Source organism: Salmo trutta, chromosome 1 (genome assembly GCF_901001165.1).
Source record: "Salmo trutta chromosome 1, fSalTru1.1, whole genome shotgun sequence".
NCBI classification, from domain to species: Eukaryota; Metazoa; Chordata; class Actinopteri; order Salmoniformes; family Salmonidae; genus Salmo; species Salmo trutta.
The window spans coordinates 30,103,525-30,129,349 of record NC_042957.1 but is presented as its reverse complement, the minus strand read 5'-3'; the positions used below and the strand labels follow the sequence as shown (position 1 = coordinate 30,129,349).

The window sequence follows — 25,825 nt, the reverse complement described above, 5'->3', positions numbered from 1 at the left end:
TTGTCACATGCGCCGAATACAACAGTGAAATGCTTATGTACAAGCCCTTAACCAACAACACAGTTTAAAACAAATGTAAGAGATAAGAATAACAAATAATTAAAGAGCAGCAGTAAATAACAATAGCGGGGCTATATACAGGGGTTACAGGTACAAAGTCAGTGTGCGGTTACACCGGTGTCGAGGTAATTGAGGTAATATGTACATGTAAACTCCGCAAAAAAAGATAATTCGTAAAAATCCAAATAACTTCACAGATCTTCATTGTAAAGGGTTTAAACACTGTTTCCCATGCTTGTTCAATGAGCCATATACAATTAATGAACATGCACCTGTGGAACGGTCATAAAGACACTAACAGCTTACAGACGGTAGGCAATTAAGGTCACAGTTATGAAAACGTAGGACACTAAAGAGGCCTTTCTACTGACTCTGAAAAACACCAAAAGAAAGATGCCTAGGGTCCCTGCTCATCTGCATGAACGTGCCTTAGGCATGCTGCAAGGAGGCATGAGGACTGCAGATGTGGCCAGGGCAATAAATTGCAATGTCCGTACTGTGAGACGCCTAAGACAGGGCTACGGGGAGACAGGATGGACAGGTGATCATCCTCGCAGTGGCAGACCATGTGTAACAACACCTGCACAGGGTCGGTACATCCGAACATCACACCTGCGGGACAGGTACAGGATGGCAACAACAACTGCCCGAGTTACACCAGGAATGCACAATCCCTCCATCAGTGCTCAGACTGTCCGCAATAGGCTGAGAGAGGCTGGACTGAGGGCTTGTAGGCCTGTTGTAGGGCAGGTCCTCACCAGTTTATGTCTCAGTTGTTGAATCTTGTTGTGTTCATAAAAATATTTACACATGTTAAGTTTGCTGAAAATAAACGCAGTTTAGGTAGAGTTATTAAAGTGACTATGCATAGATAATAACAGAGAGTAGCAACAGCGTAGAGGTGGGTAGCCATTTGATTAGCTGTTCAGGAGTCTTATGGCTTGGGGGTAGAAGCTGTTCAGAAGCCTCTTGGGCCTAGACTTGATGCTCCGGTACTGCTTGCCGTGGGGTAGCAGAGAGAACAGTCTATAACTAGGGTGGCTGGAGTCTTTGACAAGTTTTAGGGTCTTCCTCTGACACCGCCTGGTATAGAGGTCCAGGATGGCAGGAAGCTTGGCCCCGGTGATGTACTGGGCCGTCAGCACTACCCTCAGTTGTGCCTTGCAGTCGGAGTCTGTCGTTCTCCACTAACATCAAGGCGGTGACCCGATCCTGTAGGTTCATGCTCTACAACATTCGCAGAGTACGACCCTGCCTCACACAGGAAGCGACGCAGGTCCTAATCCAGGCACTTGTCATCTCCCGTCTGGATTACTGCAACTCGCTGTTGGCTGGGCTCCCTGCCTGTGCCATTAAACCCCTACAACTCATCCAGAATGCTGCAGCCCGTCTGGAGTTCAACCTTCCCAAGTTTTCTCACGTCACCCCGCTCCTCCGCTCTCTCCACTGGCTTCCAGTTGAAGCTCGCATCCGCTACAAGACCATGGTGCTTGCCTACGGAGCTGTGAGGGGAACGGCACCTCCATACCTTCAGGCTCTGATCAGGCCCTACACCCAAACAAGGGCACTGCGTTCATCCACCTCTGGCCTGCTGGCCCCCCTACCTCTGAGGAAGCACGGTTCCCGCTCAGCCCAGTCCAAACTGTTCGCTGCTCTGGCACCCCAATGGTGGAACAAGCTCCCTCACGACGCCAGGACAGCGGAGTCAATCACCACCTTCCGGAGACACCTGAAACCCCACCTCTTTAAGGAATACCTGGGATAGGATAAAGTAATCCTTCTAACCCCCCCCCCCACCCCCCTTAAAAGATTTAGATGCACTATTGTAAAGTGGTTGTTCCACTGGATATCATAAGGTGAATGCACCAATTTGTAAGTCGCTCTGGATAAGAGCGTCTGCTAAATGACTTAAATGTAATGTAAATGTAAAATGTAAATGGAGGCCGAGCAGTTGCCATACCAGGCAGTGATGCAACCCGTCAGGATGCTCTCAATGGTGCAGTGTAAAATCTTTTGAGGATCTGAGGACCCATGCCAAATTTTTTCAGTCTCCTGAGGGGGAATAGGTTTTGTCGTGCCCTCTTCATGACTGTCTTGGTGGGCTTGGACCGTGTTATTTTGTTGGTGATGTGGACGCCAAGGAACTTGATGCTCTCAACCTGCTCCACTGCAGCTTTGTCGAGAATGGGGGCGTGCTCGGTCCTCCTTTGCCTGTAGTCCACAATCATCTCCTTTGTCTTGATCACGTTGAGGGAGAGGTTGTTGTCCTTACACCACACAGTCAGGTCTCTGACCTCCTCCTTATAGGCTGTCTCATCATTGTTGTTGATCAGGCCTACCACTGCTGTGTCATCAGTAAATGTAATGATGGTGTTGGAGTCGTTCTTGGCCGTGCAGTCATGAGTGAACAGGGAGTACAGGAGGGGACTGAGCACGCACCCCTGAGGGGGCCCCGTGTTGAGGATCAGCGTTGCGGATGTGTTGTTAGCTACCCTTACCGCCTCGTTCCTCTCAAGGTTTCTTCCTAGGTTCCTGATTTTCTAGGGAGTTTTTCCTACATATGCATTGCTTGCTGTTTGGGGTTTTAGGCTGGGTTTCTGTATAGCACTTTGTGACATCGGCTGATGTAAAACTGGCTTCATAAATACATTGATTGATAATGGGGATCCGAATATAAAATATATATCCAGTACCAGTCAAAAGTTTGGAGACACCTACTCATTCAAGAGTTTTTCTTATTTTGTTAAACTATTTTTGACGTTGTAGAATAAGTGAAGACATCAAAACTATGAAATAACACACATGGAATCATTTAGTAACCAAAAAAGTGTTAAACAAATCAATATATATTTATATTTGAGTTTCTTCAAAGTATCCTCTCTTTGCCTCGATGACAGCTTTGATGATGCCCGCCAGCTGTTGTACGCGTTGCGTGCCACCGAGTCATCGGGGTTCGTTCTGCTGACATTGAATACTGCAGTACGGACTGTCAGCATGGTATGGATATCTGTTCATCCAGGGTTCTTGGTTGGGCTTTGTTCGGATTGTTATTGTGGGTATAACACATTTCCAAATGAAGCCTGACTGACGATATATAGTTCTCAATGTTGATGGAGGAGTCCTGGGTGGACGATTCTTTGAACATAACGCAATCAGTACTCTCAAAGGTCCTGCAGCATTGAGTCTGTCTCCTTTGTCCAGGCCTCATTGTGTTGGTGGCTTCCTCTTGAATTGCTGCTTGTAGGCGGGGAGTAGGAACAGAGAGACGTGATCTGATTATGATAGTGATAACACATTGGAAATCCAACTAACTTTTTGCTGTCTTTTTGAGTGGGTGAATATAGGTTCATGTCATTGATCAACATCTCAACCAATTATTACCAACTTATCCACGTTGAATTGACGTGCTGTGCCCAGTGGGGCATGTTTATTGAATCCCTGTAACACTGCTCTGTGACCAGGGAGCTTTGACCGCTTTAGCTCGCCAACCGTGACCGTCTGACTTTGGCGTGACCATTCTGAAGGCTGAACGCGGTTTGCTCTGGCTTTGTTTCTCTCCTCTTGTCCACATTACACTGTCCCCACTGTGGATTGAACTATGTCACTGTTCATGAGACACTGCATTATCTCGCTCTCTCTTATCTTTCTCTATTAGACACACACGAGCACTCACACGTGGACAAATCCACAGTCCCCCCAAACACAATATCTCTGGACAGCAGCCCACATCTCCAGGCCAAGGCTGCTCTTTGGGGAGAGAGTGAGGGAGGCAGGGAGAGATAAAGGCTCTTTTTGCTGGACTGAAGGAACTGCGGTCGGCGAGAGGGGTCTCGTCTGTCTCCTTCTCGTCCTCAGGAGGCTGATGTGAGTGCTTGTAGCAGAAGTAATGAAAAGCGAATGAGGCAGTTTAACAAGGCACACGGTGGGGGCAGATTAGGCGGGGCGGGGGGGGGGAGGGGGCAATGATAGACAGACAAACAACAGGTAGACACCAATCCCCCCTGATGCACCCTGTTACCATGGAAACCCTGGCTGGCGGTGAGAAAATAGAGCACTAAGGATATAGGCATAAATATGCAGTTTCCTATTCAGCTGCACATGACTGGAGTTAACTTGAGGCCAAAGAAATATGTGGATGGATTTACAGTGCCTTCAGAAAGTATTCACACCCCTTGACTTTTTCCACATTTTGTTGTGTTACAAAATAGGATAAAAATGGATTTAACAGTCATTTCAGAAAGAAAACGCCATAGGGAAATACAGTATGTTTAACCATTAATTAAGCAATGAATAATGCAAGTCTTGGCGCTATAGGCTCTGCTCCTACAGGCGGAGGCTCGGGTGGTGGTTGAAGCAAGAACTCAGGGTATAGTAGCAGTAGCAGCAAGGGCAGCAGGATGAGTGAGCAGACCCGCGCGGCTTAAATAGACCACCAAATAAGGTAGGCGTGATTGATATTAGCCTATAATTGACGCACTCTCACCTGATGCGTCAGCCTGAGGCGTGGAATTTGGGTTTCGTTTCGTTTCTGTACTGGCTACTTCACTTTTGGTCAACGATTTACACAAAATACTCAGTAATGTTACAATTCTTACGTTCATTACAAATGAATGAAAAACAAAACACTAATATCTTGATTAGATAAGTATTCGCCTTTCTCAATAAAATAGCGAACTGTATTCTGGCACTGGATGCGGGGAAGGCAAATCTGTTCCGTCAGGTTAAGTAGAAATTAGTTACCTCAGTTTACAAAAGAGACAAAAGTGAATGAATTGTGGGTTTGCTTTAAAATATATGCAGTTGCTACTCCCTACGTGTTTATACAGTACAGTCACAGGGCCAGGCAGGGAGATGTAATTAGGTCGACGGCTCGGTCATTATGGCTAAAGCTATTCAGACGGAATACAAATCCGACGCAGCTCTTTTTTTTCCCTGAGACAGAGACGACCACGAAACCTTGAGATTGCGACAGTGCAAAGGCTACTTTTAAGACCATCATAAAAATGTACACAACTATGACGCAGTGTGTGAACTTTCATCAGCTTACATGATCCTAAAATGGAAATAGTTACTGTTGAATTGTGAGGGCATGAAGTCTCTGACAAAGGCAGAATGTGGTTTCTCAGGGTTCAGTCTACATTTACGTTGCCAGGTAACACAGGAACAGCAATCCGAGACGACCAGCTAGTGTGCAACGACGAGGCAGGCACCCCTGAATCACTGAGACACACTGCAGCCTCAGAGAGCAGAATCTTGTGACATCACGCACTCAGACACTATTCATCTGTCTGCCCCCCCAAAAAGTATATTGTTCACATTATATGTGTCTCTTTCTGTTATTGTAATGTCATCAGCAGGGGAGATAATAAGACATCAGTTTAAAACGTGACAACTGTGCCTCTCTTGCAGAGGCTTAATCATTTAATAAAGTCTAGACTATTCCAAGTAGCGACTGCATATCAACTATCTATATCAAGTCAACTCCTTGTCAAATTGCATTAATTGAACACAGCAGGAAAAAGCCCTAGCCATTAAACATCGATCTGCTGACGCACCCTGGAAAACATTTCATGCATATTTCCCTGGCGTCCGTCTCACATCCGCACCTCATTGACTTGTGCCATTCATGACTGTGGTGCTGAGGTTTTCCGTGTCACATACAGTGGGGGAAAAAAGTATTTGATCCCCTGCTGATTTTGTTCGTTTGCCCACTTACAAAGAAATGATCAGTCTATAATTTTAATGGTAGGTTTATTTTAACAGTGAGAGACAGAATAACAACAAAAAAATCCAGTAAAACGCATGTCAAAAATGTTATAAAAGGATTTGCATTTTAATGAGGGAAATAAGTATTTGACCCCTCTTCAAAACATGACTTAGTACTTGGTGGCAAAACCCTTGTTGGCAATCACAGAGGTCAGACGTTTCTTGTAGTTGGCCACCAGGTTTGCACACATCTCAGGAGGGATTTTGTCCAACTCCTCTTTGCAGATCTTCTCCAAGTCATTAAGGTTTCTTGGCTGACGTTTGGCAACTCGAACCTTCAGCTCCCTCCACAGATTTTCTATGGGCTTAAGGTCTGGAGACTGGCTAGGCCACTCCAGGATCTTAATGTGCTTCTTCTTGAGCCACTCCTTTGTTGCCTTGGCCGTGTGTTTTGGGTCATTGTCATGCTGGAATACCCACCCACGACCCATTTTCAATGCCCTGGCTGAGGGAAGGAGGTTCTCACCCAAGATTTGACGGTACATGGCCCCATCAAATGATGCGGTGAAGTTGTCCTGTCCCCTTAGCAGAAAAACACCCCCAAAGCATAATGTTTCCACCTCCATGTTTGACGGTGGAGATGGTGTTCTTGGGGTCATAGGCAGCATTCCTCCTCCTCCAAACACGGCGAGTTGAGTTGATGCCAAAGAACTCCATTTTGGTCTCATCTGACCACAACACTTTCACCAGTTGTCCTCTGAATCATTCAGATGTTCATTGGCAAACTTCAGACGGGCATGTATATGTATTCTTGAGCAGGAGGACCTTGCGGGCGCTGCAGGATTTCAGTCCTTCACGGCGTAGTGTGTTACCAATTGTTTTCTTGGTGACTATGGTCCCAGCTGCCTTGAGATCATTGACAAGATCCTCCCGGGTAGTTCTGGGCTGATTCCTCACCGTTCTCATGATCATTGCAACCCCACGAGGTGAGATCTTGCATGGAGCCCCAGGCCGAGGGATATTGACAGTTCTTTTGTTTCTTCCATTTGCGAATAATCGCACCAAATGTTGTCACCTTCTCACCAAGCTGCTTGTCGATGGTCTTGTAGCCCATTCCAGCCTTGTGTAGGTCTACAATCTTGTCCCTGACATCCTTGGAGAGCTCTTTGGTCTTGGCCATGGTGGAGAGTTTGGAATCTGATTGATTGATTGCTTCTGTGGACAGGTGTCTTTTTTACAGGTAACAAGCTGAGGTTAGGAGCACTCCCTTTAAGAGTGTGCTCCTAATCCCAGCTCGTTACCTGTATAAAAGACACCTTGGAGACAGAAATCTTTCTGATTGAGAGGGGGTCAAATACTTATTTCCCTCATTAAAATGCAAATCAATTTATAACATTTTTGACATGCGTTTTTCTCTATATTTTTGTTGTTATTCTGTCTCTCACTGTTCAAATAAACCTACCATTAAAATTATAGACTGATCCTTTCTTTATCAGTGGGCAAACGTACAAAATCAGCAAGGGATCAAATACTTTTTTCCCCCCACTGTAGTTAATGGCTGCTCCCCTGTCATCCGGAGCAGGGCTGTCTGTCTCTTCAGTCATAATGACAGCTCTGGCTTGATTACTCTTCATTAGGAATCCCAGGGGCAGAACGCTAGACACAGCGGAGGAGGAGGCTGGGGGCTGAGGCTGGGGGGTTGGAGGAACAGAGAGAGGATGAGAGGACTGGGTGACAGAGACAGGGACCTGGGGTGGACGTTCTTGGGGGCTGGGAAGAGACAGACAAGTCAGTCTGTCACAGATGTCCCACCACCATCTGAGCAGATTACCAACAGGTCTGTATAATTCATTCTTAGACCAGTGAGCGTGGCATTTAGAGACAGGGCTTGTTGTACCCTGCTGGGAGAACAACAAGGACTGAGAACGCATGGCATTTTCAGAGCAGTGAACAAATAAACCCACTTGAGAGAATGAAAGTGGCATATTGCAAGGGAAATAATGTAGCTGTTAACAGAAACTGAATAGGTGGGTGGTATAGCAGCAATTACAGTGCAACCTACAATCAAACGTCAGACACCGCATGCATTTCCAGAAATGCAAATGATCCTATTGCATTTTGGATTCAAAAAAATAAATTAAAAAATCCTATATTTTCAGCCTGTTCCTTTCAACAGAACAGAAACATTCAACCCTTGTACAAGGAGCTTCACTTGTTTTAATGGAATGTCTCGACTTGAACCAGGGATTACTGAAAGCAATCATGCTTAATGTAGCGGCCATGCAACCCTACTGAGAGGGCCTGATCCTCTGGACACAGGAAGCAGCAAAGCGCCTTACCCAGACAGTCCACACCCCCTCCCTATCTTTGCCTTTCCCCTTCCCACTCCCCCAGGTCCCCTGGAGTCACATTCTATCTCTGGTCTGGTCTGAGAGGTCTGGCTGGTCACAGTGACCATGGCAACCGCATCATCAGCGGACCACAGATTGCAGGTCCTTGGGACTGTTAACAGGAAGTAGAGGTGAGGTGGGTTTCTCAAAAATTGCAGTGGAAGATGAAGACTTGGCCCTGTCTTTCCACAGTAACCAAGTCATGACTCTCTGTAAAGTAATAGATTTGTTCTGGAGACTTGGTTGTGTAGGAGAGTAAGGACTGCTTCTGGAAGCCTTTGTGTAATTATTTAATTAGACAAGTGACACTATTTACATAAACCCATAAAGTAGAAATCTGAACCGAACATAAAATCTATTCTCATTCTATTTGATCAAAGGCCTGTGTGGCCTTCACCATGTATTTCTGTATTGTATTTTATCATACTGAGAATACCTCCTATCAATGTCACCCAGCAGATTCATCTTACTGAGCTTCAGCATCAGCAACTACTTGATTCATTTCAAGCGTTATTGAGTCAATTTCCCACATTTCCTAAATCTATGACAGATGAAGGCACAGCTGCCCCAATGTCTGGAGCTGAGCAGCAGCCCGACTGTCAAATAGAATCACCTTCTGTGGCCCTCATCTTCCTGTCCGAAAAGTCCACATGGTCTAGGCTAATGTAATTATCTATTGAAAAAAAAATTATTGATGGGAGAGAAAAGAAATTCTAACTTATATGTTCAGCTAAATTTATACCAACAATATTGCTAGAGGTATGACAGCAAATACACTGCCCCAGTTTTTCATCAAGCACATTTCAGAATTAGCGTGTCATTGCCTGCACACTCCACCAGAATTACAATTACTGTACATTATAAACTGGGTGGTTTGAGCCCTGAATGCTGATTGGCTGATGACAAAACATTTATTTTTACTGCTCTAATTACGTTGGTAACCAGTTTATAATAGCAATAAGGCCCGAGGGGGTGTGGTATATGGCCAATATACCATAGCAAAGGGCTGTTCCTCCGCACAACACGGAGTGCCTCGATACAGCCCTTAGTCATGGTATATTGGCCATATACCACAAACACCCGAGGTGCCTTATAACCATTATAAACTGGTTACCAATGTATTTAGAGCAGTAAAAATAAATGTTTTGTCATCAGCCAATTCTCATTCAGCGCTCGAACCACCCAGTTTATAATGTACAGTAACTGTAATTCTGGTGCAGTATGTATGCAATGAGACGCTAATTCAGAAATGTGCTTGATGAAAAACTGGGGCAGTGTATTTGCTGTCATATCTTTAGCAATATTGTTTATTGAGTCCACCAGGCCAGAGGCAGTAGGGATAACCACGTGTTCTCTTGATAAGTACTTGAATTTAACAATTTTCCTGTCCTGCTCGTTACATTCAAAATGTAAAGAGTACTTTTGGTTGTCAGGGAAAATGTATGGAGTAAAAACTACTATATTTTCTTTAGGAATGTAGTGAAGGAGAAGTTGTCAAATATAGTAATAGTCAAGTACAGATAGCCCAAAAAACAACTTAAGTAATAATACTTTAAAGTACTACTTAAGTACTTTACACCACTGCCAGTTAGCACAAGGCTTGCATCATTGCCGACATGAAATCACCCATTCCCACACCGACTACTAGTGCTTTCATGCTGTTTGCAAGAGACCACTCTACAACTTGGTAATTTCTTAAGAGACCGCTTTAGCAGCAACACCTAATTTACTGTTGATATCTGAAAATTGTTGAAAGCTGCTGGCACTGAAGGCAGCAGGGAATATTTGATAATGAAGGCATGATTGACTCAGTCCTTTATAGCCAAATTATACTTGAATTTATGGGAGATATGAAGGCATGTGCTTTGCATAATACTAACACAAATTACATAACTAAAGGACTCTACTGATTTAGCCACTTATAACAGGTAAATACAAAAATAAAAAAAACACTGGCAGTCATCCCCTAGCAACAATTCAGAATGTTTTATATTCATAAGGGAGAATACTAAGGACAAGAGAAGGGAATCCACAAGAGGGTAAATATAAGAATTAATTCATTATTCTGCTTGAGGAGTTCTAGAGGGTTCTCTGAGCCCAAACTCAGTCCTGCCCCCCCAGTGCACACTTTGGTTTCCCCCCCCCCCCTTGCACTACACAGCTGATTCAAATTACCAACTCATCAAGCTTTGCTTATTTGAATCAGCTGTGTAGTGCTAGGGCAAAAAACAAAAACGTGAACCGGGGGGGCCCAGGACCAAGTTTAGGAAACGCTGCTCTGAGCCTGTCAATCCATCCTCATTAAAAATCCATGCTCATGTTTTCACACATCTTCACTATGGAACGAGTCCACTCCAACCATGTAGAAATAGTGTTTTAAGCACCGTACGCAGCTCCTGTTCAGTTTGTGTTAAAAGAGTTGAGAGTTGTTGACCCTGTTCTGACCTTACGTGTTTGTGCGGCCATAACAACATCCAGAAACCTGTCGCAGGTCCTGAGCTGACAGAATACAGGTCCTCTCTACAGAGCAGAATAGCAGGCGATCAGACAAGACGACAATCCAACACAGAATACTAAAGACGTTTTATTGTTTCTTTACTTTGTGTGAAAAACACAACATAAATCACCTCTCATGATTAAGTGGGGAGTCACAAGGCACTGGACCATCTCATGTTATTACAAAAAGGGAGAGCAACAACAGAATGAGCCGCCACCAACTCGTCTTTTATATACATACTCTAGCAGACCAATGATTGCAGAAACACTTGTCTTTTTCCAATACACTCAACAATAAAAAGCACTATAAAGCTAAAGGTTATAAAAAGGTAATTCTGTTGTGTAACAGTTCATGTCTGTTTTCTTCTATGCTGCTTTTCGGACTGAAAGGCAGTTTAAAGCTTTGGGACAGACCACAGCACTGGGGCGTTGCATGGTCGGCCTCAAGAGACCAGACTCTCAGGGTCATCTTGTCCGTCTCAACCCTGACCTAAACATTCGTGGAGTGTGTCCATAGCAATACTCCAGCTGTTGACAGTGGGACCACAGCCATGGGGCAGACAGACTCCTTCCTTGGTGTGTGTGTGTGTGTGTGTGTTTTACTGGGCCACAGACAGGGGGAGGTTGGAGGGCCCGGGGTTGCTCTGTGGGGCGGGTGAGGACACAGAGGAGGATGGCTGGGGAACACTGGCAGCTGCAGGCTCCATCTTGCTAGTGTGGGTGATGAAACGCAGACGGAGCTTCATGGCCGGACGTAGGGTCAGGATGATTTTCTCCACCTGGGAACACACACACACACACACACACGCAACATTAGACACAACACTAGAAGAGACAAGGGATAAGCTGGGAGGAGAATTCAACTAAATCTCTTCTGTACTACTACTGGGGAGAGAAGCCAACTTCAGCCTCAGACCCTGACATGAAGTGGGACGTGCAGCAAGTGACTTCAAAGTAAAATACAAGTGGGAATGTTTGGAGGACAAACAAATTAGAATTTCAAATTCTGGGTGTGTTGATATAATTAGAGGAGGAGGGGAGAGGAGAGGCAGAATACCAATGCAGGACATGACAGAAAACCAAGTGAGCAAACATTGAGGTCAAGGAAAGGCATAAAGTAGACATTATTTTAGGGGCTAAAGCAACAACTAAAAATCCCACAACTGAAACTTAAGTCAATCTCAGATCGATTGTCTGGGGCCAAGTTAACCTCCCCTTTCATGTAAGAAGGTCATGACCAACATGCTTTATGGGAAAGCGGATCGTTTTGTACATGTATTAAACTGCGAGTTTGACCAATTCCAGTCGCATGGCTTACGGGGTCCGGGGTCCTTTTATTGTAGAAGAACTGAGAAGCTCAGTTCTGGAGACCTTTTCAAAAGGACATGAAAATAAAATGCTGCTGACACCATCTTAAATAGAATTTCCACCTCCAGAAATGGGCCCAGTAACATATTTGTAATAATTCAGTAAAAAATATGAACACATTGGAACATTCATATAGCCTAAGCATGGCCTATATTATCAGATGTGCTATTAGCAATAAGCATCATCGCCTGTAGCCTAACTGATGAAGCATAGTGACTATAAAATGTACAGCGCCTTCAGAAAGTATTCACACCCCTTGACTTTTTGTTGTGGTACAGCCTGAACTTAAAATAGATTACATTGAGATTACATTGAGATTTTGTGTCACTAGCCTACACATAATACCAAAGTGGAATTATGCTTTAAGAAATGTTTACAACTTAATAAAAAATGAAAAGCTGAAATGTCTTGAGTCAATAAGTACTCCACCCCTTTGTTATGGCAAGCCTATATAAGTTCAGGTCTAAAAATATGCTTAACACGTCACATACATGCATGGACTCGTGTGCAATAATAGTGTTTAACATGATTTTTACATGCATGGACTCGTGTGCAATAATAGTGTTTAACATGATTTTTTAATGACAACCTCATCTCTGTACCCCACACATACAATTATCTGTAAAGTCCCTCAGTCAAGCAGTGAATTTCAAACACAGATTCAACCACAAAGACCAGGGAGGTTTTCCAATGCCTTGCAAAGAAGGTCATCTCTATTGGTATAGATTTTTTTTTAATCGAAAACATTCATTCTGTTTGCAAAAAGCCACTAAAGTAAAGCTGCAAAAAATGCGGCAAAGAAATTGACTATGTCCTGAACACAAAGCGTTGTTTGGGGGCAAATCCAACGCTTTATATATTTTTGGGGGGATAAAAAGAAAACAGAATAGAACTAAGCACAGGCAAATCCTAGAGGAAAACCTGGTTCTGTCTGCTTTCCGACAGACAATGGGAGACAAATTCACCTTTCAGCAGGAAACACAAGGCCAAATATACACTGGAGTTGCTTACCAAGACAACAGTGAATGTTCCTTAGTGGCCTAGTTACAGTTTTGACTTAAATCGCCTTGAAAATCTATGGCGAGACTTGGCTGTCTATATGAACAACAACCAACTTGACAGAGCTTGAAGAACTTTAAAAAGAATGTGCAAACATTTCAAAAACATGTTGTTTTCTCTGTCATCAATTTAGAATTCAGGCTGTAACACAACAAAATGTGGAATAAGTCAAGGGGTAGGAATATTTTCTGAAGACACTTGAAGAATGGGGTTTGTCCATCTGCATTTACCCCATATGACAACATCCTGATTGTTGTTGTTGTTATTATTAATAATGAATATTTTATTATTAATACATAAATCATTATTAATTATTATTCACTTGAAAAATAGGTTTCTATTACAAAGTATGTAATTGTTCTTTTAAGACGACACAGCACCTTTCAAAGCTCTGTTGTGCAGCAGCTGTGCCTAAACCATGCTCAAAACTCCACGTGTAAAACTGCATTTGTAAACGATGCCACACGCTCAATGGAAGGAATAGAGAAATAAGCATGGCAGCAATGGAAAACTGGGAGCCCACCCTTTCTTAGCAAAGGACAAAACTGCTTTCAAAAGTGTTTTCCCATGATTGCATAAAACATTGTTGTGCTTTGACTGCTTATCAGAATACATGTTTCCCCTCCTATGGCCCCTGCAACTTGAATGCGCCTCGAGAGGAATATTTATCTTGCATAGAACACACAAGCCAACTAGGTAAATAGATTCACTATTCTACTATGGGGTTGTCCGATTTTGGTTTAATAACGTTACATGGCAAAAATAGTTGGAAGTGGAAAGTTCCATCCTGAGTGATAAAGTACAGGCTTTGAATGACTTTGCCAGCAGCTAAAGTAAGCTACACACAGTTGACTGACTTAAGCGCTGCGGTGGGGAGCATTACAGACCATTTCATTCCCTTCATCTGAACATCACAGTGGCGAAGAACTTGAACCCCTGAGTATTTCTCGAACCTGGTCTTTGACGCTGTCCCCGGTGAACATGTATTTGATGTGGTAGAGGAAGTCACAGATGGGGTCCATGTAGGACAGGTGTTGACTGTGCTGATCCACAGCCTGTAGCATCTCATAGAACGCCACTCCAATCTGCGTAGATCGTTAAGAAAAGGCACAGACATAAAGTCACTGATTAACGGTGAATGGTGGGTCACACATCTGATTAACACAAAGCCAGACTGAAAAACAGAATGAATGGATATTTGTCAGAGCGCGTTCCAGGGGGGTGGGCAGGCTGGTCAACAGCAGAACTGCAGATTCATTAGAGCCGTCCATGGGAAGCCACAGCATAACCCAGCACAGAGCCACTGCCTCTTGGGAGGAGACCAAGGACCTTAACTCTCCCTCTCCACAAATAACAGGATTTCTCAGTGAGTCACCTAATCCCCCTTTAACCTAACCAGCTATTGTCCATTTTCACACACACACACACACACACACACACACACACACACACACACACACACACACACACACACACACACACACACACACACACATTCTCTTTAATGGTCAAGGGAGTGTGAAAGGGAATTTAATTGACAGGCCTTTTGTGTGGGATTGTAAGGTGTAAAAGGGTTGAATTAGGGTTGTACTGGGAGATGGAGAGGAGGGGGGGGGTATATATTGACAGGAGTAGTCCGTACCTCCAGCATGCAGCGGGTCCTCTCCTGTTGGAAGCGCTGGAGGAAGGGCCCCACTAGGTGGTACACATAGAGGAGCTGGAACTCTGTCTTTACTATGGGCTTCAGCACCTCAGACAGGAACCTGGGAAGGGAGGGGAGAGAATGTTACACTTCTCGTAAAGAGAGATAGAGACTGAAGAGGAGAGGACGGACTGCTCTCTTTCAAAGACATGCTGGGATGGAGGAGAAGGACTGAAAAATCTCCCCAGAAATGAAAGAAAGTGATTTGTAAAGCCAAGTACCCGATGTTCAAAAGTGACTAAGGCTCTAACTGTGAGAGCTGTATGCAAATGGAGGGAAGACCGTGGAGGCGCTGAATTTGAACGATAATTGACAGGGTTTTTCTGAATGAACACAGACAGTGGAATGTAAACCAGGTACAGCAGGACCAAAGCCTCAGTGTGTTTGTAGACGACAAGATGGATCCCACTGGGATCTTGTCATGTGTGATCTGTGTTCCAGAAGCTTCAGCGTGAGGCGTACACACTCGGCTGGCCGAGCCACAGGCGGTGCGTCTCGTCACCGGGCTCTGTTGTCAGAACGCCGTGACGCCTGCTGAGTTCTCCCACGCGTCACGGCCCACGGCCCACACTGATGAAGACAGCTCGGGGATTGCAGCAACCTGCCTGTCACTGTCACAATGTGATAGCGCTTCCACACTAACACAAACACCATCTGAGAGCCGTCACAACGGTAACTGTCTGGCAAGGAGAGGTCATCGTATATATCTTGCCCACTAATACTGATGGGCTTTTGAATATAAATTGCTTCTGTAGTATTTCTGGTTGCTTTTCAAATTCAATCTCAAAGATAAACAATATTGGGCCTCCCGAGTGGCGCAGCGCTCTAGGGTGTCACTACAGACCCGGGTTCGATCCCAGACTGTCACAGCCGGCCATGACTCATGAGGCGGCGCACATTTGGCCCAGCGTCATCCCGGTTAGGGGAGGGTTCAGCCGGCCATGGATATCCTTGTCCGATTGCGCTCTAGCGACTCCTTGTGGCGGGCCGGGCGCTTGCAAGCTGACTGCAGTCGCCAGCTGGACGGTGTTTCCTCTGACACATTGGTGTGGCTGGCTTCCAGGTAAAGCGAGCAGTGTGTCAAGAAGCAGTGCAGCTTAGCAGGGTCGCGTTTCGGAGGACGCGTGGCTCTTAACTTTCACTTCTTCAGAGAATCCGTAGGGGGGGTTGCTGCGAAGGGACAAGGCTAATTGCCAATTGGATATCACGAAATTAGGGAGAAAAAGGGGTAAAAGGTTACAATATTTCATCATCAGTGAAATCTGAGATACTATGCAGGTAGAACATGCACAGAAATGTTATTGGACCAAAGAGAATGAAGGCATATATGCACCAATTCCTGAAATTAGAATCCCCATGCTCATTCCAATTTAAGGGCACATTACTCATCTTAAACAGTAGCATCACATAATGTCAGAAAGCTGTAGCCAGCCCAGTAGATAATGTACTGTACTTCTGTCTCATCCCAAGGCATTTCCATCTGCTTCATAGTAATGTAATCCCAGCAGGCCAGGGCTCTGCTGTCATTTCACATGACAGTTCGGCAGAGACACAGGAGCACAAGGGCACTTGCTGACACATCAGGGAGCATAACTATTTGGGCTTGAAGTCCAGCGAAGCCTGAACACAGTGTTATAGGGGTAGATATTCCCAGGCTAGATGAGAAGGCCTGCTGAGCTAAGCCTGAGCTGGGAGGCAGCAGGACTATCCCACTGTGTCCAGATAAAACACGGGGTAGGAGTGAAGCAGACAGAATCTTAACTAAAACCCATCTGATATAAGTCAGGAGTGAGCAGCTTGGGCTGGTAGGGGCCTGGGCTGAGGGAGGAGACAAGATGGTGAGGATGGAGGGAGGAGAGGTAAGAGGGAGGAGGCTAGAGGGGCTCCTTCCTCCCAAATTGTGCACTTGTTCACTTCCCTTCAGTCGTTTGAAAGTAAATGCCCTTTTGTCAATTAGATTTGCTCACCTCCTGCATCCTCTCTCCCTTCCTTTGAAGGTCAAAGTTAATCGAGAAGAGTCGCTGAGAGTGAACGTGGATGAAAATGCGCCTGCTTGAATTGAGATGGGTCCTTCTCCGCGTCATTAGGAAAATGACGTTTACAGGGCTGGATCCCAAAATAAATGTGGAAAGTGATGGAAACAAATGAGGTTAGTTGTTCCAGATATTTTATAGATAAAACAATAAGTAGCATATTGTTTTTAAAAGTGGGCATGTTTTTCCTCCTGACAAAACAAAAGCTGTGCGGCAGAATTTAAAAATATTCCCGCGGTAGGATACACATGAGTATCCTCGATGAAAGGTGGCTATTGAGGAGGGGAGGACACTCTTCCGTTCATCTACTGATGAATTAACACTCTACCTCGACCACTCTACCATAGGGAGATGCTGGTAGACCAGGACTAGAAGGCTGGTGGACCAGAACTAGAAGGCTGGTGGACAGCTAATCAGGGAGATGCTGGTGGACCAGAACTAGAAGGCTGGTGGACCAGAACTAGAAGGCTGGAGAACAGCTAATCAGGGAGATGCTGGTGGACCAGAACTAGAAGGCTGGTGGACCAGAACTAGAAGGCTGGTGGACCAGAACTAGAAGGCTGGAGAACAGCTAATCAGGGGACTGCTGGCGGACCAGAACTAGAAGGCTGGAGAACAGCTAATCAGGGAGATGCTGGTGGACCAGAACTAGAAGGCTGGTGGACCAGAACTAGAAGGCTGGAGAACAGCTAATCAGGGGACTGCTGGCGGACCAGAACTAGAAGGCTGGAGAACAGCTAATCAAGAGACTAATGTTGGGTCTTACTTGGGGATGAGGGAGAGCTGTCCGATGCTGGAGTGGTGCCACACGGCGTGGGCCAGGGCCAGCACGTAGCTGCAGTACATCTCAGAGTAGGACTGGTGGCAGGCGGTGAAGTCCAGCAGCGCGAAGGGGTACCCCACCCACTCAGTCTCTGTGGTGAAGCACGGACTGCCCAGCACACTCACGATACGGTCCTGCAGGACCACCCAGTAAGGCTCCTAGAGAGAGGAGAGAGACAGGCAGACACGCACGCATACCGTTTAGCTGACTTTTCAGACCTCACAGTTCCAGACAGTTCTCTGGAGTCTGGAGGACGGCTGAAGGATGAAGTAGATGTTTATTTGGGTAAAGCTGTCACTACTGTCTGGCTGCCCAGAATTACACTGTGAGCAGTAAGAACAACAATTTATGGACCTTGTTTTTCATGGATAGTGGAAACTTGACCACATGAACGAAAAAAAAAAAAAAAGGTTTGCTGTGTGCCGTGAACTAGAGATTTCTGGCGCAATAAGTTGCTGATATGTAACAAAGCCTTTGTGCTAGTGTGTGTGAACAGAGAGGAGTCTTACAGGCAAGGCGGTGATCACCAGGCCGATCGCGTTCATCCAGGCGGTGATGTTCTCCCGAGGCACCAGCGGTTGGCTGTGAGGGAGGTCACATGACATCAGGAGGACAATCAATCACAACACATTTACATTTTAGTCATTTAGCAGACGCTCTTATCCAGAGCGACTTACAGTAGTGAATGCATACATTTCATACATTTTTTTTTTCTGTGCTGGCCCCCCGTGGGAATCGAACCCACAACCCTGGCATTGCAAACACCATGCTCTACCAACTGAGCTACAGGGAAGGCTACAACACCATACAGATACAGACGCTGGTCATGTAGAGGGGCACACGGGTCTAAATGAGCTCTGCAGAAAGATAACAACACACTGCAGTGACTCAGCACCACCTCGAGATGACTCATCGTCCATTCCTCGCCCCCGGAACTTTGGCATAACAATGGAACGTTTACACGTGCATCAAGAGAGCACACGAGACTGTGCTTGTTTACATAGCCTAGAGACATTTCAATCTCCCCTCTTATTGGCTGCTTACTGCCCCGTTTGATCTATGACCCCATTCTGACCTCTTGAGGACGACGCTGAGCAGGGCGTTGCCCACGTCCTTGCCGGGCACTGCCAGGGCCATCAGCTCCACGCAGGTGACGTGGAGAGCGTGGGCGGCCGGGTTGGGGAACTCGTTGAACCTCCAGTCACAGTTAGGGAACGGCCCGGGGGACTTGCCAGCCATCGGTGAGACCGCAGGTCAAGGATGACACTGAAGAGACACATCACTGGGGAGAGCAACACCAGCTACACAAGTGTGTGAACGTCATAGACTTTCTAGGAAAGATCTTCTAGCAATCTAGCACATCAACTATTCCCTCGTAGATGTCGTACGACTACTTTCATCAGTCTGAACATCCTGACAGAAGGACAGAGAAAACTGTCTGATAATGATTTGGACAGGTCAAACGCGCTCGGGAATAAACAGCAGCAAAGGATATTGTCGACGAGGCGTCCGATGAGCTTGCAGTAGTAGGTGTCATCGGGGATCCAGACGTTGTCTTCACGGGGGTTCATGCCACACTTGATGTAGGTCTCACTCAGGCACCAGCCTGGCGCCCGGTTGTCCTTCAGAGAGCTCATGATGGCGTGCACCAGCTTCCTCTTCAGGTTGGTGCGGTCGCGCAGGTGACGCTCGTAGTAGTGGAGCGTGTTGTACAGGTAGGTCACCGGACGGTCTGGAGACGACACAGAAACACAGAATTCAGGTCAACTAGACCCTCCATCTGAACTGACCTCGTCACATAACATCATTCCAAATGTTTCAAGTGCAAGCGTAACATTGATTCATAAAGGGGGTTTTCTATCAGGGCTCTTTCGTGATGTTAGTATACCTCCAGGCTGTACAGACAATCAAAGCAACAGACCAGAACTTGTCCCTGTGGTCTTGTACCCTTCCCTCACCGTGGAACTTGTAGAGTCCTCCCAGGTGGTCCAGTAAGGTCTCCAGGGACTTGGAGACGGGCAGCAGCTCCAGGAAGCGGTGGATGACGATGTCAAAGACGGGCAGGAAGCGCAGGCAGACGTTACCAAAGTAGATGGGCAGGTAGTGGGACTGCTGCTGCATGGGCGGGTTCACCTGCTCGGCCAAGCCCTCAAAGTACAGCTTCTCCGGGTATTTCTGTTACAATAGGGAAGAAAACAAGAGTCCAAGTCAAATGGAACTGTATCACCTGCAAGCTTTATTAAAAGAGCAAGCTTGGGAGCAGTGAAACAGTGAGTGGAGGTCATTCAATCACCCCAGCAGAACAGATGGAGAAGTAACCCAGCTAATTCCACAGAAAGCCCAGTTGAGATCCCAGCCCAGCCAATGTAAATGTCACATTTAAAAAAAGGGCCAAATGTCAACAGGCAACAGTGCAGGCTGAGCTATAGTGGCCTCCCGTTGACATTTACGTTCGTATCGCCTTGAGCCCCTCTCTGGTTCCTTTCAGACTGTCTTTCAGGCAGTGCTACTCTTTCCATGCTGGAGCTGTCAGTCAGAGCTCCAGGGTTGGGGCCAGTACGGTACCTTGTGGTAGGTCATGTGCTTGGTGTGCCAGTCGCTCTGCAGCCAGTGCTCGGGGGCGTTCTCCTTCACGAAGTCAGAGACACGGTTGCGGAAGTCGTTGGGCTTGAGGAGGAGGAGCTGAATGATGAAGTAGCAGACCTGGGCCTCGTTACCCTCGTGACTCCTCATGGCCTGGAGAGGAGAGAGAGATAAGAGCGAGGGAAGCGATGGGAACGAGGGAGATTAGTAGGGAACTAAACATTGTTATATAACTGAACCAGTTTTATATTGAACAATGATATATTCATGTACATGATCTGAAAACGTAATTATTCATAATGCGATTGAAGCTTTCAAAGACTTTCTTTGAGGTGAACCATATGACTGGCCCACAGTTTCATCTCATCCTTACCAGACACAGGATGAGTCTGTCCAGCGTGACAATGTTGTACTTCCACACCATGTCGTTGAGGATCTCGATACACTTGTTGAGCTGCTGGCCACCGGCCGACGTGGAGAACTCATAGACCAGGAAGTCTGCAAACGTCCTGACATGGGCCACCAGCGCCCGTGCCCCGATCCTCTCCAGAACTCTGGTGCAAGACAGGACACAGGGCTGGTCAGGAGGATGGCCTTGTGTCACAACACACAGACATACTGACACATGCACAGTCAAGCACATGTCAAATTGACATAATGTACAGTACCATTGCTTGTTTACCATGAGTCATTATAACTAGTGAGTATTCATTCCTCTGAATTCAAAAAGGCCATCTGTCAATAACACAATTACTTCATGATTCAATGCAAAGCTGTTCTCAAACACCATCGGCACCCTTACAGCAATCATCAACACAAACAACAACCAGCAAACAGCTTTCTGACACCATCTGCTTCAGTGTGTTCCCCTCAACAGCATCCAGAAGCTGAGAGCCAAGCTTAGGGCCCACAGCAGCCGTTCCCAGTGGTAGTGCCCCCTGTGGCAGCCTTCGTACCACACCACCTGGCCCTACCACAACCACCGATCTCTCCCAATCCCCCAGACTCTGGGCTTCCTAGCAGACAGGCCCTATTTAGAGAACAGGAGGAGAGCCGTTTTACTGTACCGGCTCTGATACATTAACAGGCTGTCATTACCAGCAGCCAGTTACCGCAAAAGCAAAGACCTTAGTCACTTCTTATAAGCCCTGTTGCAAAATACCTTTCACTGGCGGTAAATCATATTACAAATGGTGGCGTGCGGCGCATGACTGCCTACTAGAGGAAAGCCATCACTCTCGACTGGGTAGTGACGTAAAGAGCCGGAGGCAGGTTTACAGTAGACAAGGCTATTCGCATTCCTCACACTCAAACTCTGTTGGGGACAGAGGGAGAGGCCATGGATTCTTTCCTACAGACGAGAGATGGAGAGAGAAAGGGGGAGAGTTGGAAAGAAAGTGTCAGGGAGGGAGAGAGAGAGAGAGGGGTATAGAAGGTGCTTGGGAGAGAGTCATTGGAGTGTTTAAGAACTTTTGCAGAGACTCCCTCCGAAGGGTTACGCAAACAGCAGCCCGTCACAGCCATTTCACCCCTCCCGCCTGGTGATAAGCAGAAGAGCACTGCTCTCCAATCGCCTCAAACCCCTGGCCTGCATAGGGAGCAGACAGCAGATAGCGTCTACGGAACAGTAGCACTCATCACATAACCCGCAATCCGGCTCAAAGGATTGGTTGTGAGGCTGTGCTGATTTCCACACTAAGATGGAATCAGCAACAGCACTTTAGCAGCTCGGCACTGCCTACAGGTTGTCAGGCAGTCGCCACGACTTCTGCTTCAGAAAGCACTTTAAAAACTGCCTTGCTGGTACAGACTGTCTGGGGGAAAAAAAGCTCAGAGAAATAAATTAAAAGACGAGATAGCGGCAGCGGAGCTGTATTGGTGCGTGCGGCGAGTGTAAAGATCATTATCTCTCAGCGCTCGTGATCAGAATGACAAGTGGGACGTGTGTGTGTGTGTGTGGGGGGGGGGGGGGGGGGGGTCAGGCATCTCCATCCAAACAACTGTCCTCTGTCTGGAGAGGGGGCAGCTGCACCCCAGGGAAGCCACGCCCTCTGTTCCCCACTCACTTAACATTCACAGAGCTCAGCCAATCAGAATGTTGACCTCATTAAAATGGTCCCAGGTTACCTTATATTTATTAATGACCATATATCAGCAGGACAATGAGAACAAATCCACAGTACGTGGCCCTGCTACCGTTAAAAATGAATTGATAGCCTGATGTTGAACCTGAAACGTTGATTATTGTGCACTGTCCCTGTCGAATACATTTCATAAATGCCCAAATAAAATGGTTAAGTGTTGTGCAACCGTAGAATAGAAAAGAAGTGAATACTTTGTGGTGTACCTGAAGCCGATCTGGTTGATGTGGTCAGTCTCCAGGAGCATCTTCCACAGCAGACACAGGAAGAGGGGCGGCGATCCCTGCATGGAGAAGTGGGTGATGATGTCGTTCTCGTTGGTCATGCTCTTCCACTTCCTGTATTCCTCCTCCACGTTCTTCTTCAGGTTGAAGCGGCTCTCCTGGGGAACGTTGTTCTGCTTGAAGAACGCCTGAGGGAACACGCACACAGATGTCTTTTTTCCTTCCTTCAGTGAAAAGGATAAATACTCATATGTACCACTGGGACTTTGTGTCCGTCTGTCATCTGAAAAATATGAATGGGCTCAGTCTGTGTGTAGGTAGCATTAATATAACATTCACTTAACTGGGTTGGGAGGTACCGTCGTGATATGTTGCGTTTGAAATAGGATTCTCTCAGTCAATAATTCTCTACGGCTGCCCCTTGTAGAAAATAAACCCAAATCCCAATTAGTGACTCTCTCGCTGTACCTGAAGAGGAGCAGGGAAGCAGCTCAGGGTATGAGAAGCCCAGTTGTGAGGGGTAAAGTTCATGATGGTCTGCAGGATGTCCTTACACCACGTACCCTGGATGGAGTCGGAGCCCGTGAAGAAATCTGGACCAGAGAAAGCAGCGGAGGGAAAATTAGTCTTGGGTTAGGAGAACGTTTTGTTAATGCTGACCTGTGATGAGTTTCACAGCCATTATCAGACACGTGTTAAATGTTGAACTGACATTACATATACAGTACCAGTCAAAAGTTTGAACACCACCTACTCATTCAAGGGTTTTTCTTTATTTTTTACTATTTTCTACATTGTAGAATAATAGTGAAGACATCAAAACTATGAAATAACACATATGATATCATGTAGTAACCAAAAAAAGTGTTATATTTTTATATTTGAGATTCTTCAAAGTAGCCACCCTTTGCCTTGAGAGCTTTGCACATGCTTTTCCAACAGTCTTGAAGGAGTTCCCACATATGCTGAGCACTTGTTGGCTGCTTTGTAAAAACATTTATTTGTATTTAACCTTTATTTAACTAGGCAAGTCAGTTAACCTGTTAGGGTATAGGGGGCAGTATTTTCACGGCTGGATAAAAAAATGTACCCGATTTAATCTGGTTACTAATCCTACCCAGTAACTACAATATGCATATACTTATTATATATGGATAGAAAAAACACCCTAAAGTTTCAAAAACTGTTTGAATGGTGTCTGTGAGTATAACAGAACTCATTTGGCAGGCAAAACCCTGAGACAGATTCTGACAGGAAGTGGATACCTGATGTGTTGAATTGACTTTAAGCCTATACCATTGAAAAACAAAGGGAAGGAGGAATATTTTGGCACTTCCTATTGCTTCCACAAGATGTCCCCAGCCTTTACAAAGTGTTTTGAGTCTTCTACAGTGAGATCTGACTGAAGAAGAGCGTTGGAACGGCGATGGCCCATTAGACACCTGGCGTGCGATTTGATGGTGGGTACTCTCATTCCAAAACGTTTTAAAAGAGAACCCAATGGTCCGCCTTGAATTTTATTCATGTTCTGGTTAAAAAAGGCCCTAATGATTTATGCGATACAACGTTTGACATGTTTGAACGAACGAAAATATATTTTTTCCGTTCCTGAAGTGAAGTCCGGCTGGCTTAGATCATGTGCTACAACACGGAGGTTTTTGGACATAAATGATGAGCTTTTTTGAACAAAACTACATTCGTTATGGACCTGGGATTCTTTGGAAGTGACATCTGATGAAGAGAATCAAAGGTAATGGATTATTTACATAGTATTTTCGATCTCTCCAACATGGCGGTTAGTCTGTATCGCAATGCGTATTTTTCTGGCGCAGTGCTCAGATTATTGCAAAGTGTGATTTCCCAGTAAGGTTAATTTTAAATCTGGCAAGTCCATTGCGTTCAAGAGATGTAAATCTATAATTCTTTGAATGACAATATAATATTTTACCAATGTTTTCTAATATTAATTAATTATTTTGTTGTCATGACTTGACTGCCGGTATTGGAGGGAAACGATTTCCTGAACATCAACGCCATAGTAAAATGCTGTTTTTAGATATAAATATGAACTTGATAGAACTAAAAATGCATGCATTGTCTAACATAATGTCCTAGGAGTGTCATCTGATGGAGATTGTAAAAGGTTAGTGCATAATTTTAGCTGATTTTATGGTTTTGGTGACGCCTGTCTTTGAATCGACAATACACTACACACAGCTATTGTCAATGTACTCTCCTAACATAACCTAACTTTATGCTTTCCCCGTAAAACCTTTTTGAAATCGGTAAACGTGGTTAGATTAAGAAGATGTTTATCTTTCAAAGGCTGTAAGTTAGTTGTATGTTTGAGAAATTTGAATTTTGACATTTATTTGGTTTCAAATTTGCCGCTCTTGAAATGCACCTGCTGTTGATAGGGTGCGCCACGGGTGGCACGCTAACGTCCCACATAGCCCCAAGAAGTTAAGAACAAATTCACAATGACGGCCTACCAAAGGCCTCCTGCGGGGACAGCGGCTGGGATTCTTTTTAAATACCAAGAATTAATTAAATATTTCAAAACACACATCACGACGAGACAAAACACAACACCACATAAAAAGAGACCTAAGACAACATAGCATGGCAGCAACACAGCATGGTAGCAACACAAAATATGGTACAAACATTATTGGGCACAGACAACAGTACAAAGGGCAAGAAGGTAGAGACAACAATACATCACGCAAAGCAGCCACAACTGTCAGTAAGAGTGTCTATGTTTGAGTCTTTGAATGAAGAGGTTGAGATAAAACTGTCCAGTTTGAGTGTGTTGCAGCTCGTTCCAAATATCTCAGATGGGGGGAGTGAGGCCTAAGAGGGTTTTAGAAGTAAGCATCAACCAGTGAGTTTTGTGACAGGTATACAGAGATGACCAGTTTACAGAGTATAGAGTGCAGTGATGTGTCCTATAAGGAGCATTGGTGGCAAATCGGATGGCCGAATGTTAAAGAACACCTAGCCGCTCGAGAGCACCCTTACCTGCTGATCTATAAATTGCAATCACCATCACACTGCCCTATCCCATCTGGACAAAAATAATACCTATGTAAGAATGCTGTTCATTGACTACAGCTCAGCATTCAACACCATAGTACCCTCCAAGCTCATCATAAAGCTGGAAGCCCTGGGTCTCAACCCCGCCCTGTGCAACTGGGTCCTGGACTCTGACGGGCCGCCCCCAGGTGGTGAAGGTAGGAA

The 25,825-nt window shown here is 45.5% G+C and overlaps 1 protein-coding gene across 4 annotated transcripts in view; it reads right to left on the bottom strand.

Moving 5' to 3' along the window:
• Nucleotides 1-10,722: 10,722 nt before the first annotated feature.
• med23 (mediator complex subunit 23) overlaps nt 10,723-25,825 on the bottom strand; it is a 35,130-nt gene continuing 20,027 nt past the window's right edge. For 2 of the 4 annotated variants that reach the window (XM_029752500.1, XM_029752519.1), the window contains 12 exons: nt 23,054-23,178; nt 22,556-22,773; nt 20,594-20,774; nt 20,203-20,373; nt 19,596-19,812; nt 19,133-19,369; nt 18,713-18,878; nt 18,147-18,219; nt 17,581-17,795; nt 14,722-14,842; nt 14,033-14,164; nt 10,723-11,431 (listed from right to left, as the gene is read on the bottom strand). In XM_029752500.1, the coding sequence (XP_029608360.1) occupies nt 11,252-11,431; nt 14,033-14,164; nt 14,722-14,842; nt 17,581-17,795; nt 18,147-18,219; nt 18,713-18,878; nt 19,133-19,369; nt 19,596-19,812; nt 20,203-20,373; nt 20,594-20,774; nt 22,556-22,773; nt 23,054-23,178 (2,036 nt within the window). In that variant the 3' untranslated portion in view covers nt 10,723-11,251. The remainder of the gene's footprint in view (nt 11,432-14,032; nt 14,165-14,721; nt 14,843-17,580; nt 17,796-18,146; nt 18,220-18,712; nt 18,879-19,132; nt 19,370-19,595; nt 19,813-20,202; nt 20,374-20,593; nt 20,775-22,555; nt 22,774-23,053; nt 23,179-25,825) is intronic. The other 2 variants (XM_029752510.1, XM_029752528.1) reach the window with 1 other exon arrangement.